Genomic DNA, 25,855 nt, shown 5'->3' with positions numbered 1-25,855 from the left:
ACAGTGAAGAAAGCTGAGCACCAAAAAATTGATGCTTTTGAACTGTGGTGTTGGAGAAGACTTTTGAGAGTCCCTTGGACTGCAAGGAGATCCAACCAGTGCATCCTAAAGGCGATCAGTCCTGGGTGTTCATTGGAAGGACTGATGCTGAAGCTGAAACGCCAATACTTTGGCCATCTGATGCAAAGAACTGATTCACTTGAAAAGATCCTGATGCTGGGAAAGATTGAGAGCAAGAGGAGGAGGGGACAGCAGAGGATAAGATGGTTGGAATGCACCACCGACTCAATGGACATGGGTTTGGGTGAAGTCTGGGAGTTGGTGATGGACAGGGAGGCCTGGCGTGCTGCGATTCATGGGGTCGCAAAGAGTCAGACACTACTGAGTGACTGAACTGAACTGAACTGAACCTTGTTGCTAGCTGTCCCTGGATCCATGGCATTTGGAGAGCCTTCTTCTAGTTTTTTTTTTCAGTCTTCATTCAATTTGACACAATATTCCTTCTGTTTTTGTTTTTGGTTTTTTTTGGCTTTGAGCATGTAGGATCTTAGCTGCCTGTCCAGAGACACAACCCGCACCCTCTACATTGGAAGGTGAGGTCATCAGCCCTGGAGCACCAGGGAGGTGCCTGCGTGGCCTTCTATTGGGGGCAGTCTCCATCCTGCATTCCTCACTGTTCATGAGAATCTGGTGTCCTCACCTGCCTAACTGTTAAACACTTGGTCATATATTCTGAACTGGCTGATAATCAATACTTATCCCCAGAGCCAAATCATAAATGTATGTATCAACATGAAGGCAATGGGAAGAGCCACTTCCCGACTGTGTTGACCAAGGTCAATCTGATTATCATAAAAAATGACTCAAAGTTTGTTTTAAGAAGAAATTGGGAGGGCTGGGCGATGAAAAAATGGTAGGCCAGAAAGAAATAATCAGATACCCTAAGCTTGGTGAGGGATGTGCAGAGATATGGAAAGTTGAGAAATATACAAGTGAAAGAAATCATGATGTTTGGTGATTAACTGAATGTTGAATGCATTTTCCTTCTCCTATATTATCCGATTAAATAAGAAAATATTTTAGTTTATGTTACACAATATTTTTGTTTTCTAGACATCGTCCCCAGAAAGATTTTCCACTCTATGCTAATCTAAATGTATTAGAGTAAATATTTACATGTAATGTTGCTAATTTTCCAGAAGCAAATTATGGCAGATATTTCTGAAGTCAGAGATATGATAAGTTGCCTTATTTAACCTTTCACAAATACTGCAGTATTAAAAGAGGAACTTTAAAGAGGAATTTTGAAATTATATTATGATGCAATTTCAAAAAACTATTGCAGCAAGAGACTACACTTAAATGAATTTTACATAAAAGGACATAAACTTGGAAAATGTTTTCTGATGCTGACTCATTCACTTCATCAGACACCTCCTATTTCTGTCATATCCAATTTAACTAATGTGATATATCATTTGTGGATGACATTCATAATTCTGCTGAATTAATAACCTTTAGCATCTGCCTGTCCATGACTTTTAACTTTTCAGTTGCTAAATAGAGATTTTTAGTTACAGCTCCATTAATCTAAAGGTTTCCCAGGTGGTGCCAGTGTTAAAAAATCCACCTGCCAATGGAGGAGACACAAGAGACATGGGTTCAATCCCTGTGTCTGGAAAGTTCTCTGGAGTACAAGATGGCAACCCACTCCAGTATTCTGGTCTGGAAAATTCCATGAACGAGCCTGGTGGGCTACAGTCCATGGAGCTGCAGAGAGTTGGACAAGACTGAACGACTAACCACACACCATTAATTTAAACCTTACGCTGAAGAGCTAAGTGGCAAAATTAAGGTGTTTTTGAGTTCATAGTATTTTTAAATGATCAAAATAACTCATTTTTTTCTTTACCTTTGTAACAAAGATACTTATAATGTAGCAAGTGTGGTGGGGGAACTTAAATACCTTGACTCTAGAATCTTTTAGAGTAGGAAGGAAACTAGAGTTCCATTTTGTTTTCCACTCTTTTTGTTTTCATTATTTGAAACAAGCCTGGGAAGAATTCAGTGATTTGCCCCCAGCAAGAACCTGTTAAAGAAAATAACTCACTGTTTTAATAGGAGGGAGTATAGTTGTTTCATTAATATGCTAGTCATTTTTTCTCTTATATTGTTTTAATTGCTTTAGCTCTATAATATTTTATTTTTTTGTTTTTATTTTCTTTTTTGTTTTTGCTTGCCTGAAGTGTCTAGGAAACAGGAGGTCAGAGTGCCTGGTTTAGAATCAAGGGTTGGGTTAGGAGACCAGAACTGACGGTTATAGGACCAAGAGGCTAATAAAGATTTTGATTTATACTCTGAATGGATTGGGAAGCCTGAGGAAAGATTTGAATACAGGAATTACATAATTTGACTCACTTTATGGAAAGCTTTATTTGACTGCTGTTTTGAGAAAGGAAATGCAGATCCACAAAGAGAAGCAGAGAGTGTGGCAGCTTATTAAAATAACCGAGGTCATGGTGGTTGACCAGGGCAGTAGTGGTGAAGTTAGAAAGTGAATGGATTTATTAAATTATGTGAAGGCTAAGTTCAGTTCATTTGTTTTTAGTCTGAATATGGCACATCAAAGAAAAAATATTAAGCATAAGTCAAATATTTGGGCTTGATCAAAGGGAAGGATGAAAGTGATATTTGCTGAGATGGCAAAGACTAGCAGAGGAACAGGACTTCCGTGGTAGCTCAGCTGGTCAAGAATCCGGTTCAATTCCTGGGTTGGGAAGATCCCCTGGAGAAGGGATAGGCTACCCACTCCAGCATTCTTGCCCTTCTCTGGAGGCTCAGATGGTAAAGAATCCACTTGCAGAGCAGGGTACCCGGGTTCGATCTCTGGGGTGGGAAGATCCCCTGGAGGAGGGCATGGCAGCCCACTTGAGTATTCTTGCCTGGAGAATCTCCATGGAACAGAGGAGCCTGGTGGGCTACAGTCCATGGGATCACAAAGAGTTGGACATGACTGGGTGACTAAGCATAGCACAGCAGAGGAACATTTGAAGGAGAAGTCTTTTCAGTGTTAAAGCTTCGGAATCCTATGAAGTGACAAGCAGAAAGTTGGGTGTGTGGATCAGGAGTTCAGGGGAACACCTTCAGGATGGAACTAGACATTTGGAGGTTGTTAGAGTTCTGATTGACGTGCAATACCATGAATGTGCATGAGCTGTCCAAAGGACTGAGTGCATCAAGGGAAGGGGTACCCTCCAATATTTAACTCTGTCTTCTAACTTTTCTAGTAAGTATTGTCTGAAGGAAGGATGACTAAACATATTCTAAAAATATTGCTTTATTGGCCTTTAAAATTTGAAATTGCTTTGTCCTTAATTTAGGAATGTAATATGTATTTATAAATATGTAAACCTAGACAGCATATTAAATATGTAAACCTAGACAACATATTAAAAAGCAGAGGCATTACTTTGTCAACAAAAGTCTGTATAGTCAAAGCTATGGTTTTTCTGGTAGTCATGTATGGGTGTAAGAATTGAGCCATAAAGAAGGCTGGGCACTGAATAATTGATGTTTTCTAATGGTGGTGCCGGAGAAGTCTCTTGAGAGTACTTTGAACTGCAAGGAGATCAAACCAGTCAGTCCTAAAGGAAATCAACCCTGGAAGGACTGATGCTGAAGCTGAAGCTCCAATGCTTTGACCACCTGATGCTAAGAGCTGACTCGTTGGAAAGGCATTCTTTCCTGATGCTGGGAAAGACTGAGGACAAGAGGAGAAGAGGGCGGCAGGGGATGAGATGGTTAGATAGCATGACTGACTCAATGGACATGAACCTGAGCAAACTCCAGGAGATATTGAAGGACAGAGAAGCCTGGCATGCTTCAGTTCATGGGGTTGCAAAGAGTTGGACACGACTTAGGAACTGAACAACGAAAACAATTATGTATCCATTTTATCCTCAAGATCGTGATTAAATTTTTAATAAAACATTCTATTTCATATATTAAATTGTATCATTTTTCATGTTTTGTTTTTTCTATCAGACATTTTATTCCTTAGTCCTGGTCACAGTTTTTTCATACTCTTGAGGTTCCACCTATGTCCAGAGATCCTCGATTTTCCACTCACAATGATGAATGAAAATGGAATTATTTTAGGTAACTGATATGGATTCCCTTTACTGCTGTGTATGAAAATGTATTTTCCTACCTCTTCTCTCCTTTGAGGGGCTTATTGAAAGTTCTGTTGACAACGGAAAGGCTCATTATTGATCTAGTTCCCTGGGAAGTAATGACCAAGATTTCAAGAAGTGAAGTGAGGGGCACTCAGTTACCAGCATGAGTTAAATTTTACTCTGGTGAACACAGTCCCAAACCTGTTGCTTGCAATTTGTTATTCTTTTATTAGAAAAGTTACTCTTATTTTATTTTGGCCAGAGATCAATGCCATGCTGTCTATTTAACCGACATGAAAGTGGAGTGAAACATGTGGAGACAGCCTTTCAGTGGACTTTGTTGCATGATGTCCTGTTGCAGTCATGCCTTGCATGCTGTATTTCCCACATTACCAGCTCTGAAAGTGGAGCCTCTATGTAGTCGGCAAATCAGCTCCTCCTTTCACTGTGGTTCATTTCTAGTATGTTGGGGTGATGGTGTCTTCTGATAAGCTCCTTCTGCTTTCTATTTCTATAAGCTTATTGCCTTTCAGAAAATTATTAACACACTTAGTTTTATAATTATAGATGGAGCGTTGGTTTATGATTAATAACTCAGGTAATGAATTTGGCAGGAATGTTCTCAAATTTTCTTCCTCCAGTTATTAGCTTTGTGAATTTGGGAATGTTACTTAAGTCTAGTAAAAATATGGTTTATTTTTCTTTAAGGGGTAATAATCAGACCTAACACAAAGGATTACTGTCAGCATTAAGTAAGGAACTATATATCAAGCCTGGTTTCTTGAGATCAGTGTATGCTTAATATTACTATGTGAAGTAGGAAATGGCAACCCACTCCAGTATCCGTGCCTAGAGAATTCCATGGAGGAGCCTGGTGAGCTGCAGTCAATGGTGTTGCAAAGAGTTGGACATGACTGAGTGACTAAGCCTGAACTATTACTATTAACAATAGCATGAGTAACGTTATTTTAAAATTTTATGTGATATAATGATAGCTTTTATGTTCTGATTTATTGTCTGATTGTATGCCACCAATTATGTAATTTTATTTCTGAAAATGTTTACCTACATCGTATGGGGGAAACATGTTAATAAAACAGAAAGTACATGTGCATATACCCACGTATTAAATGTATATCAAATGTTATGATTCTGCTGAAAACTTCTAATTATAAGACAGCTACAGGGAAAAGTCATTGTTTGCATTTCTAGGATTTTTCTCATTCTTATGTTTCTTTTTATAGACTTTTTTTTTTCCCAGTAGTTGTAGGTTCACAGCAAGATGGAATGGAAGGTGGTGTTGCCTGATAGCTCAGTTGGTAAAGAATCTGCCTGCAGTGGGGAGACCTGGTTTTGATCCCTGTGTTGGGAAGATCCCCTGGAGACGGAAAGGCTGCCCACTCCAGTATTCTGGCCTGGAGAATTCCATGGACTGTGTTGACCATGGTCCATAGTGTTGCAAAGAGTCGATCACGACTGAGTGACTTTCACTTACACTTGAGTGAGTGAGTGAGTGAAGTTGCTCAGTCGTGTCTGACTCTTTGTGACCCCATGGACTGTAGCCTACCAGGCTCCTCCCTCCATGGGATTCTCCAGGCAAGAATACTGGAGTGGGTTGCCATTTCCTTCTCCAGGGGATCTTCGCAATTCAGGGATCGAACCCAGGTCTCCTGCATCGCAGGCAGACGCTTTAACCTCTGAGCCACCAGGGAAGCCCTCACTTACATTTACTTACATATAACTCCCACCCCACATTCATATGTGGCTTCCCCCATTATCAAAATCCTTCACCCCATTTATTCATTTATTGACATACAGTCACCCAAATTACTTTAAGTTTCACTCAGTGTTATACATTCTATTGGTTTAGACAAATATATAGCAACATGTTATACATGTATAACTACATAGGCTTCTATTGGTTTAGACAAATATATAGTAACATGTTATATATGTATAACTACATGGGTTTCTCTCTTGGATCAGATGTTAAAGAATCTGCCTGCAATGCAGGAGACCCAGGTTCAATCTCTGGGTCAGGAAGATCCCCTGGAGAAGGGAATGGCAATCCACTCTAGTATTCTTGCCTGGAAAATCCCATGGACAGAGTCTAGCGGGCTACAGTCCATGGGGTTTCAAAGAGTTGAACACAACTGAGTGACCTTCACTATTGTAACAACATGTATCCATCATTAGAGTATCATACAGAATAATTTCTCTGCCCTAAAAATCCTTTGTGTTCCACTGATTCATCCCTTCATCCTCCAGTCCCTGGAAACCACTGGTCTTTTTACTGTCTCCATAGTTTTGCCTTTTCTAGAATGTCATAAAGTTGGAATCATACAGTATGTAGCCTTTTCAGATAGATTTCTTTTACTTAGTAATATGCATTAAATTTCCTCCATGTCTCTTTCATTTGTCTGACAGCTCATTTCTTTTTAGTGTTGAACAATATTCCATTGTTTGTTTTTCCTGCCGCAGTTTTCTATGGCAATTAATTGGCATCTTCTATAGATGTTCTACATATGTCTTAACAAACTTGAGTGTCATATAGATGTATTGTTTCTAGTGCCCAAATTTATCTCTGCTATGATCTATGCACTATTTATATTTCATAGCAAATATACATAAGTAGGATTACAAAGAGTACTATGGTACTAATATTCAAGACTGAAAGATCAGAATTAATTGGATTAGTTTGGAATCCGGTTGGTCAATTATTAAGAATCTGTGGAGGTAACGAAGATTTGTCTAATTTTCAATTGGTGGATTTAGATTAATGAAGATTTGCTGATTTGCTTTTCCAGTAATACAGGATTTTTCAGCTGCAAGTGTAAAAAAATACACGGTTCAACTACAAAAACTATAATAGCAACAAGAAAACCTATCAGATTCCACATAGCAAAAAAAGAAACTGAAAGCAAAATGAAAAACTAATATGAATTATCCTGGAACCAGCCTTTGTAATTTGTGATTATGACTTTTTCTTTTTGCAGTTTGACATTCTTCATGGTCAACATAAAAATGAAATAGAGGAAGTATCAGGACTTATAAGGGAAGAATCAAAATCTCCAAACAGCAATGACAGAGTGGTCTATGAGTTAAGAGCAGAGGTAAGATTTTGGATAAAGAGTAGTGTACTAAAACATATCTGAAGGTTATTAAATGATATGCTGTCATAAGAAGTAAAACTGGGGAGTCTTTGGTTATTTTATGAAAAAGAATGCTGCTGAAAAAGATAATATATCAGTTTGCATATGATTTACTTATTTATTTGGCCACATTGCAAGGCATGCGGAATCCTAAGTCCACTGTCCAGGGTTCAAACCCATGCCCTCTGCAGTGGAATCACAGTCTTAACCACTGGAACCCCAGGGAAGTCCGGTGATTTAAAATGTGATTTAAAATGCTGTGGAATTATATTGGCCCAATACTATGTCTAGCTTATCTGAGTGTTACAAAGACATTATTTGACTGAAAAAACCACACTATAGGCTGCTACATTTTACTGTAAATAAACACTTATTAAAATTTTTATTAGCTGCCTGGGTTCTGATATGTTAAGGTATTGTCTGGAGCAATGACATACAAGATTCGTTGCACGTAGTTCCTGGTTGAACTTCACATGGCCTTTGGCAACTAGTTGTAGGCAGAACAATGTCATTTTGGTTATAGTTAATCCATTTCTTAGATATACCAAGTAAAATAGTGGAAATCTCTATATTCCACTCCCACACCAACAACAACAAATTAATTTTCAGATGATACACTCTGTTTTATTTGCCTTGTTGATAAAGAAGGAATTATCCTTAAAGATAGGAAGGGAGAATAAATTGTTTGTACTCTATAGAACATTGTGTTAGTGCATTAAAAGTGGGAAATCATAAATTATTTATTTCGTAACAGGTAATTCTGGAAGATGTCTTAGATACAAATGTGTAGGAACAATTCAGGAAATGGAATTAAGCAAGTGAAAAATAGACTAGGAGGAAAGTAATTTGTATTAGAAGATTTCTCCCTTATAAAATTCTGTCAAGACTGAATTCACACCATGGTATGTTTTATATCAGATGAACATGGCACAGTGGAAAATGCATAGATTTTGGAGCAAAAGTGGCTCCATCACTTACTGATTACTTTATCCTGGTTCACTGCTTAAGCCTCTGAGTCTCAGTTTACGGGTTGTAATAAAGGAAGTAAGAGGGAATACTGGTTACCACACAGGATTTTTCAAAAGATCACACACTGCAGGGGAAAAAAATGTCAGAGGTAGAGTGCTTTACTGTTGGGAATTAGCCGAGGTAATTAGCTCCGCCTAGATTAGCTTTTCGCTTGTCACCTCTTCTGAGTCATATAAGGGGTGTTGGGTGAGGCAGGGCATATGGAGACACCCTGATGAAAAAGACTGAACTGTTGAAAACATCTCTTCCTAACAATTATGTCAAAGGGAAAATAAAAACATGATGGCTCTTCTAACTTTTGTTTTCTAAGAAGAAGCAAACCATCAGGGTAGATGCCACTTCTCCTTGGCCCTGAGATCTGAGAAGCATCTTTGATGAGTTACTGAACAGCAGGTGGAATACAGGCTTATTTAGGAGTTAGAGACAAATGCATGGAAGTCACATATGTGTATTACTGCTCTCCTCAAAGCTGGCCATTTTGTCTTAGATCCTCACTTTCAGGATGTTTTGGGAACCATTGCAATATAGGATCTCTGATGCGCAACTTTTTTAGTTTGGTGTAATATAAAGTTCTGAGACTCATTTGAGGAAACCATTTCACCTCTATAGAGCTCAATAATGTATCTTAAATTCACATACAGTTTGCCCACCTAAAGATGCTTTCCCACAAGACATTCAAGCACTATGAGACATAATTTTGCTATTTTGAAATTCTTAGTGAAGCTTTTAATGCTGAAAGCTAATGTAGACATGAATTGGCTGTGTCTTTGGCTGTGTGCAATTGAATGCTATATTCAGTTGAGTTAAACCAAAGAAAGAAGACTTTGTTCAAAAGAAAACAAATATTGGGACGAATTCTTAGAGAAGCAGTGAGCCCCTGTGTGTGTGGTGTGGAGGTGGGTGTATGTGTTCATTTGAATTTTAAACCAGGATAGAAGCTATGATCTTTTTTTTTTTTGAAAAGAAGACATAACCATTGCAGTGTTTCACTTTTTACACTGGTTTTGTTTAGGTCTTAAGATCATATCATGACTTTTTATGTTTGCATAAAAGTCATTGAGTAATTATACTGTAATTTAATATAATTATTTTTTTAAAAATCTGCTTACTTTTATTATTAGACATATAAATCTGCCTGCAATGTGGGAGACCTGAGTTTAGTCCCTGGGTTAGGAAGATCCCCTGGAGAAGGGAATGGCTACCCACTCCAGTATTCTGGCCTGGAGAATTCCATGGATAGAGGAGCCTGGCAGGATATGGTCTATGGGGTCTCAAAGAGTCAGACACGACTGACAGACTAACACTTTCGCTTTCACATGTAATCAACAGTGCAGGAAACATGCGTGGGCAGATGCATCTTTAGACATTTAAAAAATGGCTTAGGTTAAATTCCTAGAAATAGTAGGCTTTTTCAAAAGGATGTTTATTTTTTTCAGTATTTTATACACACTGCCAAATTGTCCATTAGCAAATTGTATCAATTTATATTCATACTTACCTGCAATGTATAAGCATGCTCACTGTATAGCCAACAATATATATTATTGTTTTTTAATACTTCCCTAGTTGATAGGCCAAAAAGATCATTTTAATTTGTATTTTATTGAGCTAAATATATACTTCTAGTTGTTTGCTCATTTTTATTAGTATAATGTTTATTTTAATAGCTATCATTTGTTGAGAACTTACTGCATACATCAATATATACTGCTGGGTTGTTGAAATATAAAACCTTATTTCATATTTTAACACTTTTAGGTTCTGTGTATTCTTAGCTACTTTTAATGGAAAGCATCTTAGAAAACTTAACCTTGCTCACGGTCCCAAAGACACCTTCAAATGTTACTGAGACCATCTTTTACCTCCGTTCTCCTTTAGTTCCAATTTCTCAGGAGCACACACTCAGGTCAGATTGTTCAGCAGGTTAGGGGCTTTAGTTAGCAAGGGCTAAAGCTCTGAGTTAAATCCTGAAGCCATGTGTTAGCAGCAGCCAGTATCTGACATGGCTACCTTGGTCTCTCCTCTTCCTGTGGATTTACTAAAGCAATGACTCTGGAAATGTGATTGATTTTAATTGTAAGAATTAAAAAATAGTATTTTCATATCAAACATCATGGTTTTCTAACCATTGATGATTCTTACATATTGTGGACACCTTTTTTGAAACTGTTGCTAACACTCACCAATATGAAAACAGTGTTGTTTTCACCTGTTGTTCAGTCACTAAGTCATGTCCGACTCTGCAACCCCATGAACTGCAGCACACCAGGCTCCTCTGTCCGTCACTATCTCCCTGAATTTGCACAAACTCAGGCGCGTTGAGTCAGAGCTTGCTGTTGTCCAGTCATTCAGTCGTGTCTGACTCTTTGAGTGTGTTTTTCTTGTCTCTCAGTCTGCCCAGCCTCTTTCAGAAGTAGTTTGATGATGCTCTTGGAAATCGGATTGGTCAAAGAAATTAAAGATGCAGCCCTGATTTAAAACGAGGCTCCACAGTGTTTAAATAGTTGACTGTTCTGGTCAGTGTGTGATGAGGTCATTCTCTAGGCAAGGAGCGTCTGATAAATGTATGTTAACATGTGCACGTGTGCGTGTGCTAATGGGGCTTCCCTCGTGCCTCATACAGGGAGGAATCTGCTTGCAGTGCAGGAGATGTGGGTTCAGTCCCTGGGTCAGGAAGGTCCCCTGGAGAAAGGAGTGGCTATCCCCTCCAGTATTCTTGCCTGGAGAGTTCCATGGACAGAGGAGCCTCGCGGGCTACAGCCCCTGGGGTCACAAAGAGTCGGACAGGACTGAGAGACTACCACCACCATGCATACATGCATATGCATTTCATCTTTTCTCCACATTTAAGATCAAGACCCCTTGAACTAGAAAGGAGAGTTTATTTAGAATGGACATGGACTGGCATTCCAAGTGAAGAAATCATTACTTCTTTCTACAACCTAGATCCTGCTTGAAAGCAAACTCATAATCAGGAAACACTCGTGTTACATTTTTAGGCCAATTTTTGGGATAATTATTTTCCAAGAGAAAATAGTTTATCTCATATTACTAAAAAAAAAAATGTATCACTTACAATTCTGTTTCAAATTTTCAGGAGTTTTCATTTCGTATTTCTTTTCTGTGGTTTGTTGTTTTTTCTTCTCACCTATTCACACATTTATATCTTATTCCTGTTACATTTTAGAAAGATTAAGCAGATATGCTTTTCCTTCAGTTGTTGTAGTTTAGTTGCTCAGTCGTGTCCAACTCTTTGTGACCCCATGAACTGTAACCTCAGGCTCCTCTGTCCATGGAATTTCCCAGCAAGGATACTGGAGCAGGTTGGCATTTCCCACTCCAAGGGATCTTCCCATAGTTTTCCCTACTTAGTAAGTCACATAGAAACTCTGAACACTATATGTAAAGCAAACATAAAGGACTCTCCAAGTTGAAGAGAAGTGGCCTTCAGCCAGCTGCCTTGGAACCTAAGAAATGAGATGAGGTGAGTTGCCTGATTTTCTTTCCCCTGCATAGATCCCAGAATTGGAGCTGAAGAGGCCAGAAACACGGGAATACGATAGAACCAGATGACAACAAAACACAACTGAAATCTGTTTGCTGTAATCAAAGGACTAGGGAGTGGCTAGCTTGGGAATAGCCAGCTAGGGAATAGCAAGACAGGAAACTTCTAGACGAGAAATGTTCTAACCCACCAAATTACTACAGAAAACAGTGGTGCGCTGCCTGAACCCCCGTTAATAAAGCTGACTGGGAGCGTACACTTCCACTCTTGCAAGGCAGCAAGAAGTTGCTAAGTCCTTTATTCTGAAGTGGTGGCATCGAAGACCGAGTTGGAGCCAGGGTCTCATCCCCACTGGGCAGTGATGAGACCCCCAGACCTTTTCCCCGGTGTCAGTGAAAACCATGTGTGGGGCCTGTATTTCACTTCTACCCTCTCCCAGCTAACAAGGTCTGGTGGAAGCGGGATCTCCCATCCCCCTCCAGCAGGAGCCAAGGGGCGACCTCACCCAGGTATCAGTGGAGGTTTGTGGGGAACCTGGACTTGTCCCTTCATCTGGAAGTAATGAGTTAGTGCTGCCTCTTTGCCTTCCAGAATGGTGTGTCAGAGGAACCCACCTATGTTTAGATAAAATAGAGTCTCATAAGATAATACCGCACATGTTCAGAACACAACCGAATATTACTCATCATATCAAGAACCAAAATATCTCAGAGTGAATGAAAAAGACAAGCAACAAATGCCGATACTACAAAGACAGAGATGTTTGCATTCCTTGGCAAGGATTTTAAAGTGGCCGTCATGAAAATGCTTTAATCAGCAATAGTAACCATGCTTGAAACAAATAGAAAAAGTAGCCGTGCTTAGCCTGTTGTGCTTAGCTGCTCAGTCATGTCTGATTCTTTGCGACCCAATGGACTGTAGCCCACCAGGCTCCTCCATCCATGGGATTTTTCAGGCAAGAATACTGGAGTGAGTTGCCATGCCCTCTTCAGGGGATCTTCCCAACCCAGGGATTGAACCCAAGTCTTAGGTCTCTTACATTGATGGTGAGTTCTTTACCACTGATCCCACCAGAGAATTAGAAAATACAAAGAAGAAACGAATGGAAAGGTTAGAAGGGAAAAGCATAGTAACCACAATTTAAAAAAAAATTATGAATGGAAGGGAGAGGGGAAAGGATCCAGTCTGAGACAGTCTGGAAGAGAAAAAGCCTTTGCTAAGAAGGATTGTGGTAGGAGGCCTGTGGGATGCTAACAAATATCAAACACTTAAGCCATTGGAGGCCATGTGAGAGGAGAAATTATGTAGGCTGAATATTACTCAAAGAAATAGAGTGAAAATTTCCCAAATTTAGGAAAAGGGTCAAATCTGCAGTCAAGATGCTTATTAGCAAACCCCAATCAGCATAACCTCAAGTTCACATCAAGACACATTAGTCAACGTGTGGAGAATTAAGAAAAAATAATCTTGACAACAAGAAGGAAATTACACCTCAGCTATAGGCAAGAAATAATCCAAATGACAGTGAAAATTGCATCAGAAACCATGGAGGCCAGAAAAAAAGTAGCACATACTTGTCCAAATTCTAAAAGAATTGTCAACTCAAAGTACTATATCCAGTCAACGTGTCCTTTAGGACCTTCTCAGATGAAAGAAAACTGAGATGAATTGTCTCCAGTAAATAAGCACATGAAAGATGTCAATGCGTGAGCCATCAGGGGAATGCAGATGAAAACCACAGTGAGCTTGTAACTACATACTTATCAGAATGGCTAAAATAGAAATTAGTAGCAACGGCAATGCTGGTGAGAATGCAGAGCTACTGGCTGCGCAGCTTTCTGCAGAAACGTAAATGACGCAGTCACATTGGAGAACAGTCTGGTGGGTTCCCAAATGACAACTCTCGTGTGACCAAGAAGTCGCACTCCTGAGTATTTCTCTCAGAGAAATGAGAATGTACACCGGCAAACATATATCCACACAAACTTACGCATGGATCTTTAAAGTAGTTTTGTTTGTAAATGCCAAAACTTGGATTCAAAAATAATACCTTCAGTGAGGAAACACTAAGCCTTTATAACCATACCTTGGGATACCCCTCAGCTGTTAAATGGAATGAATTCTTTATCTATACAGCAATCTGGATGCATCTTTGGAGAAGCATTTTGAGTGAAAAATCTTAGAAGATAACAAGCCCATAATTCCATTTGTATTACAGTACTGAAACTACAAAATTTTCCAAACAGAGAGCAGATTAGTGGTTCCAGGGGATGAAGGAGGGATGGGAGGGGAGTGTGTGTGGCTATAAAGAGGCAACATGATACATCCTTGTGATGAAAATGGCCCCTATTTTTACCATATTATTGTTGACATCTGGTTGTTATATTTTTACAGCTATAGAGTTATAAGATGTTACCACTGGGTCAAACAGGATATAGGGCACTTGGGATTTATTTTGATCATTTCTTACAACTGCTTAAGAATGTACAATTATGTCAAAAATACAGTTAAAAACTTCCAGTCTTCTCTCAGTATGTATGACAAGTTCTACCTTTTCTATATACGCCTCTGAAAATAGGCATCTTTAGCATTATTTCCATTTTTGGGGTCCCAGAGACCTGAGTCCAAATTCTTATCTTGGCACTTTCTTGCCATTTGTCTTCCTAACCACTGCATAGGTTTTCTTCTTCTTTTTTAAAAAAAACACTTTTTATTTATCTATATTTGGCTGTCCTGGGTCTCATTGCTGCGAGGGCTTTTCTCTAGTTGCAGTGACCAGGCTTCTCAAAGCAGTGGCTTCTCTCGTTGCGGAGTGTGGGCTCAGGGCACAAGGGCTTCAGTACTTGCAGCATGTGGCTCAGTAACTGTGGCTCCCAGCTCTAAAGCACAGGCTTAGTAGTTGTGGGGCTCATATTTAGTTGTTCCGTGGCCTGTGGGATCTTCTTGACCCAAGGATCAAACGAATGTCTCTTGCATTGGCAGGCAGATTCTTTACCTCTGAGCCACAGGTGAAGTCCCTACGTAGGCTTTCTGAGTCTGTTTGATTGTCTGCAAAATAGAGTCTAAGTAATAGCTCATCTAAAGGATTAATTCATCGGTATGTGTGAAATACTAAACATTGTACATTATATATATGTAGTAGGCACGTAAGGAATACACAGTTTCTCCCTTGTCATTCAAATTTCATTTTGTAGATCCTATATTGGAATGACAATCAGGTTTTTACACATTAGTAACACTGGATAATTCTGTGATATCCCATAGAAGACTTCAGAATACTTCTATAGTATGCGTGTGTTCTTCCTCTCCTCAGCTGTAAACTTTCTGGAATTCAAGGGCACTGTCTTACAGTACTGCACTGACCACAGTTTCTGGTGCCAAATTGGTTTCCAATACATGTTTGCTGGGGGGATTGCATCTTTTAATGTGAATAATCTGGCTCCAAAATTAGTCTGTATACCTTCCAAACGAGTAGAATCCTTTCCCATTCTTCAGTCACTAAGTGTTTTGAATTGTATCTTTTCATGCATTGGCACTTAGGCAAATCTTCAGTGATTATATGGGCAAAGACCATGGGAGTCTGGAACTGGAAGGAACCTTAAAGTTACCACCTAGTCCTTCATTTCACAGGGTCCCTTTCTGACTTTAGTGAATTACCCACAGTGGCGCTGGATGTGTCCGCCTCCCCACGCCTTTGACACATTGTTTCTGATGCTTCCCTAGGATTAAAATCTGTCCACACCATGTGAGAATATGTGCTTTATTTTTTAATTTATTTTTAATTGGAGGATAATTGCTTTACAATGTTGTGTTAATTTCCACCGTACAACGTGAATCAATCATAAGAATATACATACCCCTTCTCTCTAGAGGCTCCCTCCCACCAATGCTTTTTAAATGATTTCTTTTTCTTCCTAATCCTAACTGAATGCAGTATGACATAAGCTGAAGGAACCAAATATACTCATTTTTCTCTTTTTCAGAATGTCTATATTTATTTACTTTTAAAACGCTGCTTATTAAGACAAAAAGGCCCAGATGGGTAACATGTTAAATTTAACTTGTGATTATATAAGTAGTCCTCTTTATTTTGCTTATGCAGGATTAAACATAAACATTTTGTAACATAAGATTTTTTTGTGTTCAGCAATTGTGCCATTGTTGGGGTTTAAGGCAAATTTTCTCCATGTGTGCATACCAACTGGATTCTCAAAATGACAGTGAAATGAAAAGCAAAGCCAGCAATGAAGTCGTAGTTTATATGCTTATGCACTCATTGTCTAATTTGATCATTTATTCAGCAAATATTTATCAATAATATCCAGTATGCTTGGCACTAGAATTAAGCACTGGGATTCAGTAGAGTGGTTGCCACCTTGGGAAGCAAACCCAACCAACCGAGACAAATAAACCCAGTGTGTTACATACTTAGATGTGCAGAATAGTGATCTATGTGAGTTCATAGAAAAGATGTTGAGGATGAGATGTGAAGGATGAATAGCATCGAAGTTATGTAAAGAGGAAAGGTAGAGGTAAGGACAATGAGTGGAGAAGGGAATAGCAGGTGAGACAGCTGAAGACTGCAGTATTGCCAGCAAATAAATGTAATACAAAGGATGTTCTGACTCTTACCCAACAGGGAGGGTCGGAGAGGACCCTTCCTCATGGGCCTCTGTTCCTAGGAAGGACGCAAAGAAGAATCTGAAGTCTTACAGTGGCAAAAACTAGTTTATTGAAGAAAGAACTAAAGAACACCTCAAGGAAGAAGTGGGCCACGCCAGAAGAGGGACTGGCAACAGAATGATAAGATACATGGTTTCCAAGACAGGGCTTTTACATATTCATATAGGTGGGTGGAGAATGACAGTTTTGATTGATTGTTGCAAGTTGCAAAGCAACAGGCTCTATTGCTCATGTCTTTCCCATAATTCAGTCTGTCCTAATTAGACGTAGGCATGTATAGAATATTTATGAGTCTTTTATAGGCTCTGGGCTGCCTAAGGTCACTTGAGGACACAGCTGTGCATCAAGGTGTCATGTGCCCAAGTTGGAGAAGCCCCTGTGGTTAGTTTGTATCCACTGTGTGCCTAGGCAGCCCCAGAGTTGGAAAAATATGTGGTTATTTTATATTAATAGCCTGTCCATGAGCTCTCCTGGGCCACATTGCAGGGTATCCAGAGTGGGGTTTAGAGATTATCTTGAATCTTTTTCTGGTAGACCACCCTGTGTTGCTCATGTCTAACTTCATAATTTGACCTGTAAAAAAAATTAGAGCATTTTTGTTGAGTAGGAGAATATATTGAAGAGTTGGGTTTTGTTTTTTTAACATATTGGGATATTGACAGTAAATGAAAAATTTCTCCTTTTCTTCTTACTCAACTATACATTATTTTGTTTGAGCAAATAATTTGATTACTAGGAGAAGAACATAGTCTAATGAGGAGCAATTAATTCCCAATTTTTTTTCAAGGTAAGGTGGGGGCAGGGGAACACAGAGAGTAGAAAGTGTTTTGTCCTCTGTTTTAAAAGATAAAATGTTTTCAAGATGTTTTCTTACATTATAAATTCAATTTTTAATTCTGGAAATAGTGTATGGTCCTCCTGTGCTTCCCTGGCTCATCTGGTAAAGAATCCGCCTGCAACGCAGGAGACCTGGGTTCGATCCCTGGTTTGGGAGGATCCCCTGGAGAAGGGAACGGCTATCCATTCCAGTATTCTGACCTGGAGAATTCCATGGACTATATAGTCCACGGGGTCACAAAGAGTCAGACGTGGCTGAGTGACTTTCACTGTGCTTCCCAGGTGGCACTAGAGGTAAAGAATCTTTCTGCCGAGGCAGGAGACACTGCTTCGATTCCTGGGTGAGGAAGTTCCCCTAGAAGAGGAAATAGCAACCCACTCCAGTATTCTTGCTGGAGAATCCCATGGACAGAGGAGCCTGGTGGGCTACAGTCCTTAGGATCACAAAGAGTCAGACAGGACTGAAGTGACTTAGCACACGCTAGTAATTCATTGGTGTCCAAAGTAGAAATGAGCCTGACCTCAGAGAACTGCCTTCAATGAGAGACACAGCATTCATCAAAAAATCATACATATGTTCAACTCTAGGGGCGCTACAAAGTCGAGGTGTGTGATGGTGAGGGAGCTGGGCTAGTTAGGAATTTTAGATGAAGAAAAGCCTGAGACTTTATTTACTGACATAGTTAAATGGAATCTTCTTTAATGAGAAGGGTGTCATATAATTAGAAATCTGGTGCCGTCATAATTTAATTTTCTGAGCTTGCCACAATAGATGTTGATTTGAATTCATTTAAATCACTTGTATCACGTACCTCTTATTGACTTTACATGTCCTAGCAAAGAGACCTAGATTACTGAGAATACGATGAATGTATCAGAAATGATTATATAATTTTGAAAGAGGATATTGACATTTGCAAGCAGGTTAATTTAGAAGCCTGTTAGTGTTATGAATTTAAGCATTCTGGCAGATTCTGAGTTCTTATTGATGAAACTCAGGAACCAGGGTCTATAAAAAGATATGTGATATGAGTAAACCATCAGAGAAAAATAATATTCTGGGAAAAGTGAAAATCAAACTGTCACACATGGATATGCATTCTGGTCATTTAGACAAATATGAGTCTAAATAGTTCAATTATCCAAGATGAAACCTGTCACTTGTCCTGGAGTTACAGAAAGCTGATAAATATAAAACTGAATAATGGATGAAAACCAGAGATCATTTATCCGGGAAGTATTAAGTGCCTCAAGTAACAGATTTTATTTTTTCAGAAAGGGTTTTAAATGATGTGGAGTGAAATGCAGGATTTGAATGTCTTTGCTTGGGTATCTCAACAGCAATATCTTTTCTGGGTGACTAGATCTTTGGGAAAGTTTTCTGGCTAAGTTAGATTGATGATTTAATTGTTGTTGTTCAGTCACTAAGTCATGTCCAATTCTTTGCAACTCCATGGACTGCAGCATGCCAGGCTCCTCTGTCCTTGAAGTTCTACAGGCAAGAATACTAGAGTGGGTTGCCATTTCCTTCTTCAGGGGGTCTTTCTGACCCAGGGATTGAACTGGGGTCCCCTGCATTACAGGCAAATTCTTTACTGTCTGGGCCACCAGGGAAGCCCAGTGTCTCCTGGAGTGTGCTCAAATTCACATCCACTGAGCTGATGATTTAATTACAGTCTGAGATTTAATGTCTTTAACTGTAAATTTCTTAGTAACTTTCGTTGGGTAGAGAACAGTCTACTGAAAATTGGGATGTGGGAGGTAATAGAAGAAATTGGGTTAATCAAAACTCGTAAATGTTAGAGTCTCAGGATCAGCCTATGTCTTGTGAAATCCCTGCACATTTCTGAAATCCCAACCTCGAGGCACCTTGGGTTTTCCCAGTGTCCTCTGGCTTAAGATTTCCACTGTGATGCCCTCTGGGTCTTATTCTCTTTGGTTCACACACATGCATCTGGGACTTCTGTTCCTTTGGCCTGCAGGTTCTCTACAATTTTTTCAAGATCCTGCTTACTGCTTTCCATGGGAGCAATGACGGAATTTAGCTAATTCATTTAAAAATGCTATTAGCACTTTTGTGTCTTCATATTCCCCTCAATGCTTCAAATTCAAAATGACTTTCCTACATGTGTTACAATATAGTTGCATTGAATCAGGATCCAAATCTCCAGTAGAGAGAAATATTCCATTTCATGCTAGCGGTATTTGATTGAGAACTTTCCTATTATCATCCTCAAAAATGCTTCCCTTAGAGAACATGCTTTCGTATCAAGAGAGACCTTGTGGAAACATGTGCCTTAAACTAGATGAGTAGATGAGAAGACAAGGTACATATCCAAAAGACAAGAGCCTTCTGTTTCAAACTTCTGTGAGGTTGAAAGAAAAAAAAAATATCAAAATGGGAGGAGCGCATAATGAGCATAACATACTTGTTGGGAGTATGATTTGATGTGTTTATATTTGACTACATTTGATGTGTTCAAAATGGGCTTCCCGGGTGGCGCAGTGGTAAAGAATCCACCTGCCAATGCAGGAGATTCAGGAGACCTGGGTTCCATCCCTGGGTCGGGAAGATCCCCTGGAGAAGGAAATGGCGACCCACTCCAGTATTCTTGCTCGGGAAATCCTATGGACAGAGGAGCCTGGTGGGCTACAGTCCAGTGGATGGCAGAAGAGTTGGACTTGACTGAGTGACTGAGCAAGCATGCATGATGTATTCAAAATACATTGGTTTCCTATGTGCCTATTAATACCACCTGGTGAGAATAACGTTTTAAGGGCCAGACATGTCAAGAAATCAGTGGCTAGTTCTGATCCTCCAGGTCTCAAGTCCCCTGTTAGTATCAATACTTCCCTCTCTAGGTGGTGTGTCTCCTCCTGCAGGATGTCCCCCCTGATTGCTGTCCTCTCTTCTGACAGTCTCTCTCTGACTGTGCCACCTCATCTCCAGAGAATGCTCTGAGACTCTTGGATATTTATTTCCTCTGTTGCATGTGAATCAAGGTTTCTATACCATCTCTCAATTATACTCATGGAATAGGTGATTTTATTTCTTTCCATTTTTGATTTTTGCAGGCTCTGTTGAAAGAGAAAGATTTAGTCTATGGTCATGTTTCTAAACAATGTGATCCCCAAAGGATACTCTTTTTTGACCCCAGGTGGTCATTTATCATAGCATTGCTTACAGAAAAATAACTTTAAGAAACTCATTTATTTGATATTGTAAAACAGACATTTAAGTAACATAGGTCAAAGAGAAATTTAATGGAATTTAAGGCTGAAGGATAAAAACACTGAAATCTTGAGGGATGCTGCAGAATTCAGGGATATTTTTAACATCAGTGGCTATATTAGGAAACTGTTATGTCTGCCTTAGGACAGTGCTTCTCAGATCTCAATTACAATGAGTGTAATTAACCCAGAACCCCAGCTGCCATTGTCTGAAATCCAGGGAATGACAGTGCGCTTCTCATAGACAACTCCCAGCCAAAGACAGGCCTCCTGGTGTTGGGACATGCAACCCTTCTTACTAATGACTGACTCAAAAACTCCTCTGTGTCCTCACCTACCTTTCTGAGGAAGGCACTGATGTCCGAGGTGATCTGCCTTCCTTCCCTGTCTCTCCCTTACGCAGGGTCATTCCTAATCCCAATCTGACTGTTCTTGGCTTTTCCTGTCTCCCCCCACTTCTCTCTCATATGTAGTCCCCACAGTAAATTTATGGTATTTTAAATGCTGGTTGTAAGAGTTGCTTCTTGAAATATCCAGATTAACCCAATATCAAAGACAAAAAATAGCAAACTAAATCCTAGCAGGAAAAAAACAAAAACACAATGAATGTAGAAAGAGGGAAAGTCAATATGAGGAATTAATACCAAAAAAATGTAGAATAGAGTTAGCAAAGACAGAAGTTGGTCTTTCGGGGAAAAAAAAGCAATCAGGCAAAATTAATTAAGAGCTATAATTTAAAAACTCTAGTAATAAAAAAGGGACAAAATTTTAGATAGAGCAGAAGTTTACAAAGATAGGAAGCCACTCTGCAGAGAGAATTCTAATAAAAATTAAAATCTTACATGAAATGAATTGTTGACCAGAAAATAAAACTTATCCAGTATGTCTCTTGTAAAAATAGAAAGCTGAAATCGATTTATAACATTAAATAAAGTAAATGAAAAATTAATGAATTAAAACTTTTTATAATAAAACTCTAGCATCAGAATATTTACGGTTAAGTTCTACCATCTGAGTAGATAATTCCAATTTTATAGAGCATCTTCCAAAAAAGACAAAAAAGAGGGAAAACTTCCCAATTCTTTCTATTGTATTAGTTTAATCCTTATACTTCTTCTAGATAAGGGTAATAAAAGCAAGGAAGATTATAATCAATTTCACACATAAATATAATGGCAACAATATTAACCAAATATGAGTAGTCTTAATATTATGATGAATAAAAAATTTGTCACAGGAATACAAGGTATACTATAACATTAGATCTTTTATTATGTAAGTCAGAACAAATCAGAGTACAAGAAAAAATCAATTATGTAGTTATCTCTAAAGTTGCTTTAAAAAACTGTTGCTACAACTCAGTTCATGATTATTGGAAAAAACATTTTAGCACACTAGGACTCAAAGTGAACTTTTTAAACCTAATAGAGCGACAAAATTGTAGAGCAAATATTTTATTTAATGATGAAGTATTAGAAGCTTGACAAACCTAGACAGCATATTAAAAAGCATAGACATCACTTTGCTGACAAAGGTCTGTATGGTTTTTCTAGTAGTCATGTATGGATGTGAGAGTTGCACCATGATAAGGTTGAGCACTGAAGAATTGATGTTTTCAAATTGTGGTGCTGGAAAAGACTCTTGAGAGTCCCCTGGACTGCAAGGAGTTTCAACCAGTAAAGGAGTTCAACCCTGAACACTCAGAAGGACTGATGCTGAAGCTCCAACATTTGGGCCACCTGATGCGAAGAACTGACTGATTGGAAAAGATCCTGATGCTGGGAAAGATTGAGGGCAGGAGGAGAGGGTGGCGACAGAGGATGAGATGGTTATACAGCATCACTGACTCAAGGGACATGAATTTGAGCAAATCCCTGGAGATAGTGAAGGACAAGGAAGACTGGTATGTCCACGGGGTCACAAAGAGTTGGACATGACTTAGCGAGTGAACAACAAAATCAGAAAGCATGGTACCACTTTTTATTTAATATTCTTATTTCAGATGCCAGGCAGTTCAACAAAAGAAGAAAAGTAATAAAGTGATAAGAATTGGAAAGATACAAGATTGTAATAATCACAGAAGGTGTAATTATCTGTTGAGAGAACACAAACTAATCTATAAAATATAATTCATGAGAGTTTAAGGATACTGCTGGATATAAAACCAATTAAATATACATATATATATATAAAATCTAGAAAAAATCATATTTATAAATATATATGTATTATAAATAGAGTCGTACCTGGGTAAGGATTGGGAGACTAAAGAAACAGCAGAGTAAGAGCCCAGACCCAGCGTCACCCACATAAGGACAGTTATCTATCAACAGCTATCACTGGAGGCCAGTGGTAAGTAGAGGAGGCTGTAAGATGTACTGACTTTAGATTAAAGATGAATGGAAGGAATTAGCTTGCTTATTATAATATTAATATTAGTCTTTTTAATGAACAATCTTATTTTAATACTTAAAAGGTTTGTGTGATTTTGGTTTGATCAACGAAATAAACTCATTTTTTATTCCTCACTAAGTTTTTTGAAAGAATTCATCAATATATCTCTTTTGTCAAATTTTCCCCCAAAGCAGATATTAAAAAAGCAATATTAAAGCATAAAATTGTTACACTAAGTCATTCTTGACACAAAGTGGTGATTTAGAGGTTTCTCATTAATACTTTTGTCACTATTTCACTTTTATCATCATCCTTTAGATCTAATTCATTCTACCATCTCCTTTCCTACTATTCCCCCCAAATAAATCATGTACTATCTACTTTTTCCTTCTTAACAGCTCAGTGTTAATAAATAAAATTAAGTTTCTATTTTATTTGAACCATCAGAGTATAATACAATAGTCAATATAACTTTTAATTAAAATGGTGGTTAATCCTTTAGAAAAAATAAATACATTGATTAACATGAAACATAATCTCAGTTGAGTGGAAAACCTTACTTTGGGTGATTTCCACAGATTTCATGTTCTTTAGACCCTGAGAACTGTCAAAATCTCTGGGAAGACCGTCCCTGGAGCAAGACAGTTTATCTACTTCTAAAATTACTTTTAGGAGAGATTTTGTGAATAAAGAGGATCTACCCTTATGATTTGCTTAATTTCCTGTGCAGATATTATTACGTATTTTATATTTACAGAGTTGTTCCTAGTTGTTGCTGTTTTTGAGTCGCTAAGTTGTGTCCAACTCTTTGCAACCCCGTGGACTACAGCATGCCAGGCTTCCCTGTCCTTTTACTATCTCCTAGAGTTTGCTCAAGTTCATGTTTTCTTATTATAAAGATAGTCTAAAAGGTATGAAATCATAAGGAACCATCTCATGACCTGCAAAATGTATAGGTCAACCAGGAAGTGATGACTAGAATGACCACAAGCTGTTACTCAGTTCAGTTTAGTTCAGTCGCTCAGTTGTGTCCGACTCTTTGCGACCCCATGAATCGCAGCATGCCAGGCCTCCCTGTCCATCACCAACACTCATGTCCATCGAGTCAGTGATGCCATTCAGCCATCTCATCCTCTGTTGCCTCCTTCTCCTTTTTCCTTCAGTCTTTCCGAGCATCAGGGTGTTTTCCAATGAGTTGGCTCTTTGTATCAGGTGGCCAAAATATCAGAGCTTCAACTTCAGCGTCAGTCCTTCCAGTGAATATTCAGGGTTGATTTCCTTTAGGATGGACTGGTTTGACCTCCTTACTACAGTGCGGCACAGCGGATTCAGAATGTGGTTGTATCCATATATAAGTGAGTATCTGTTAGTCTTGTGGGTGGGATGAACTCATATTGAAATCAGAGAGGAGCCTTAGGTGAACCATGGCTTGGACTCTCTGTCCACCTTGACGTTACTTCTACTGTTAGAATCCCAGCTTCCCTCCTCGTGTGTAGCACACGCAAACTTACAGGATGGTGGTAAGGATAGGAAATAACCTATACAGCTATTTACCAGGGACATACTAGGTCCTCAGTAAAAAGAATTGGGACTCAACTTTAGGTCATTCTACTGAAAGATCCTGTCTTTACCTCACTTCTATCACAAAATACAAAGCAACTATGACAACAGTAATAAGAGTTAAGAGTAAATGTCCTGAGAAATTCTGCTGGCAGTTGAATTGGTGAGTGAATAACTGGCTCTGCTTGGATGCTATCTTAATTTCACTTTGTGCCCCGTTGCTGTGACTGAAATACAAAGGAGCTTCTTCCTACAGACACGGAATGTGTTTTCCTTCCTTCAACAGGTTCTTGTGAAGCACAGACCTTGCATGTGTCAGGTGCCAAATGATGAGCAAAATGGCCCAACTCTGGTTTCATAAAACTTGTGTTCTGTTTTGTTCATTGCAATCTATTACCGATGTCCTTTCAACAGTATTAAGCAATGCCACGGGGCGAAGATTGAGTTTATAGATGAATATGATTAGAAATAACCAAATTGTTAGGCTGTGTATACATATGTCACTCATATCTCAATAAAACTGGAAGGAAGGAAGGAAGGAAGCAAATACATAAACACTTATATACATATATATGAAAAAAAGAAATTACTCAATTTGGTCCTTGGGAATAATCACAATATTATATCTTTTTCATAAGAAACTCAAATGATTCTTTAAATCACCCTTCTAAGTGTAAGTATCTGCTTGTTTAACTTGCTTTCATACCTACTCTCCTAAGCTTCTAATATGTCATGATTGGACTCTTGGTTCTTAGAATATTCAAATCCATCTCCTACTTCCTTTTATTGAGATACTCTTAGCTTGATTCTCTTTCCCTGCCTGTTCAGATGGTAAAGAATCTGCCTGCAGTGCAGGAGACCCGGGTTCAATCCCTGGGTTGGGAAGATCCCCTGGAGAAGGGAATGGTTGCCCACTCCAGTATTCTTGCCTGAAGAATTCCATGGATGGAGGAGCCTGGTGGGCTACAGTCCACGGGGTTGCAGAGTCAGACTTGACTAAGAAACTAACACTTCAACTACTAGTTAAAATTCATGGTGTATTACAGTTAGAATTAAAATGTTTTAGGATTTTTCTGTTGATCATTGGAAGTGAATCAGTAGAATTCCATTCCAATTTGACCAGTTGTTAGAACTACTTACAAAATACTCTGAAAGCTTAAAGTAGTACCTGATATTTCTTTCATCTTTTTAACTCACATTTAATTGAAAGGCTTTTAAGGTGGTAGATTTTGTATGATTCTTAGAAAAGAATAATCTGACAAGAAAGAATCTTTAAAAATGAAATAAAA

The 25,855-nt window shown here is 38.7% G+C and overlaps 1 protein-coding gene across 2 annotated transcripts in view; it reads left to right on the top strand.

Annotated features, from left to right (window-relative positions):
* The window catches only part of CCDC102B (coiled-coil domain containing 102B), a 238,406-nt gene that overhangs the window by 73,455 nt on the left and 139,096 nt on the right, over positions 1 to 25,855 (top strand). For both annotated transcript variants that reach the window (XM_065935113.1, XM_065935114.1), the window contains exon 5: positions 7,172 to 7,288. In XM_065935113.1, coding sequence (XP_065791185.1) covers positions 7,172 to 7,288 — 117 coding nt within the window. The remainder of the gene's footprint in view (positions 1 to 7,171; positions 7,289 to 25,855) is intronic.

Source organism: Muntiacus reevesi, chromosome 4, assembly GCF_963930625.1.
Source record: "Muntiacus reevesi chromosome 4, mMunRee1.1, whole genome shotgun sequence".
NCBI lineage: Eukaryota > Metazoa > Chordata > Mammalia > Artiodactyla > Cervidae > Muntiacus > Muntiacus reevesi.
The sequence above is the reverse complement of the archived record's forward strand: the minus strand, read 5'-3'. Positions and strand labels throughout refer to the sequence as shown.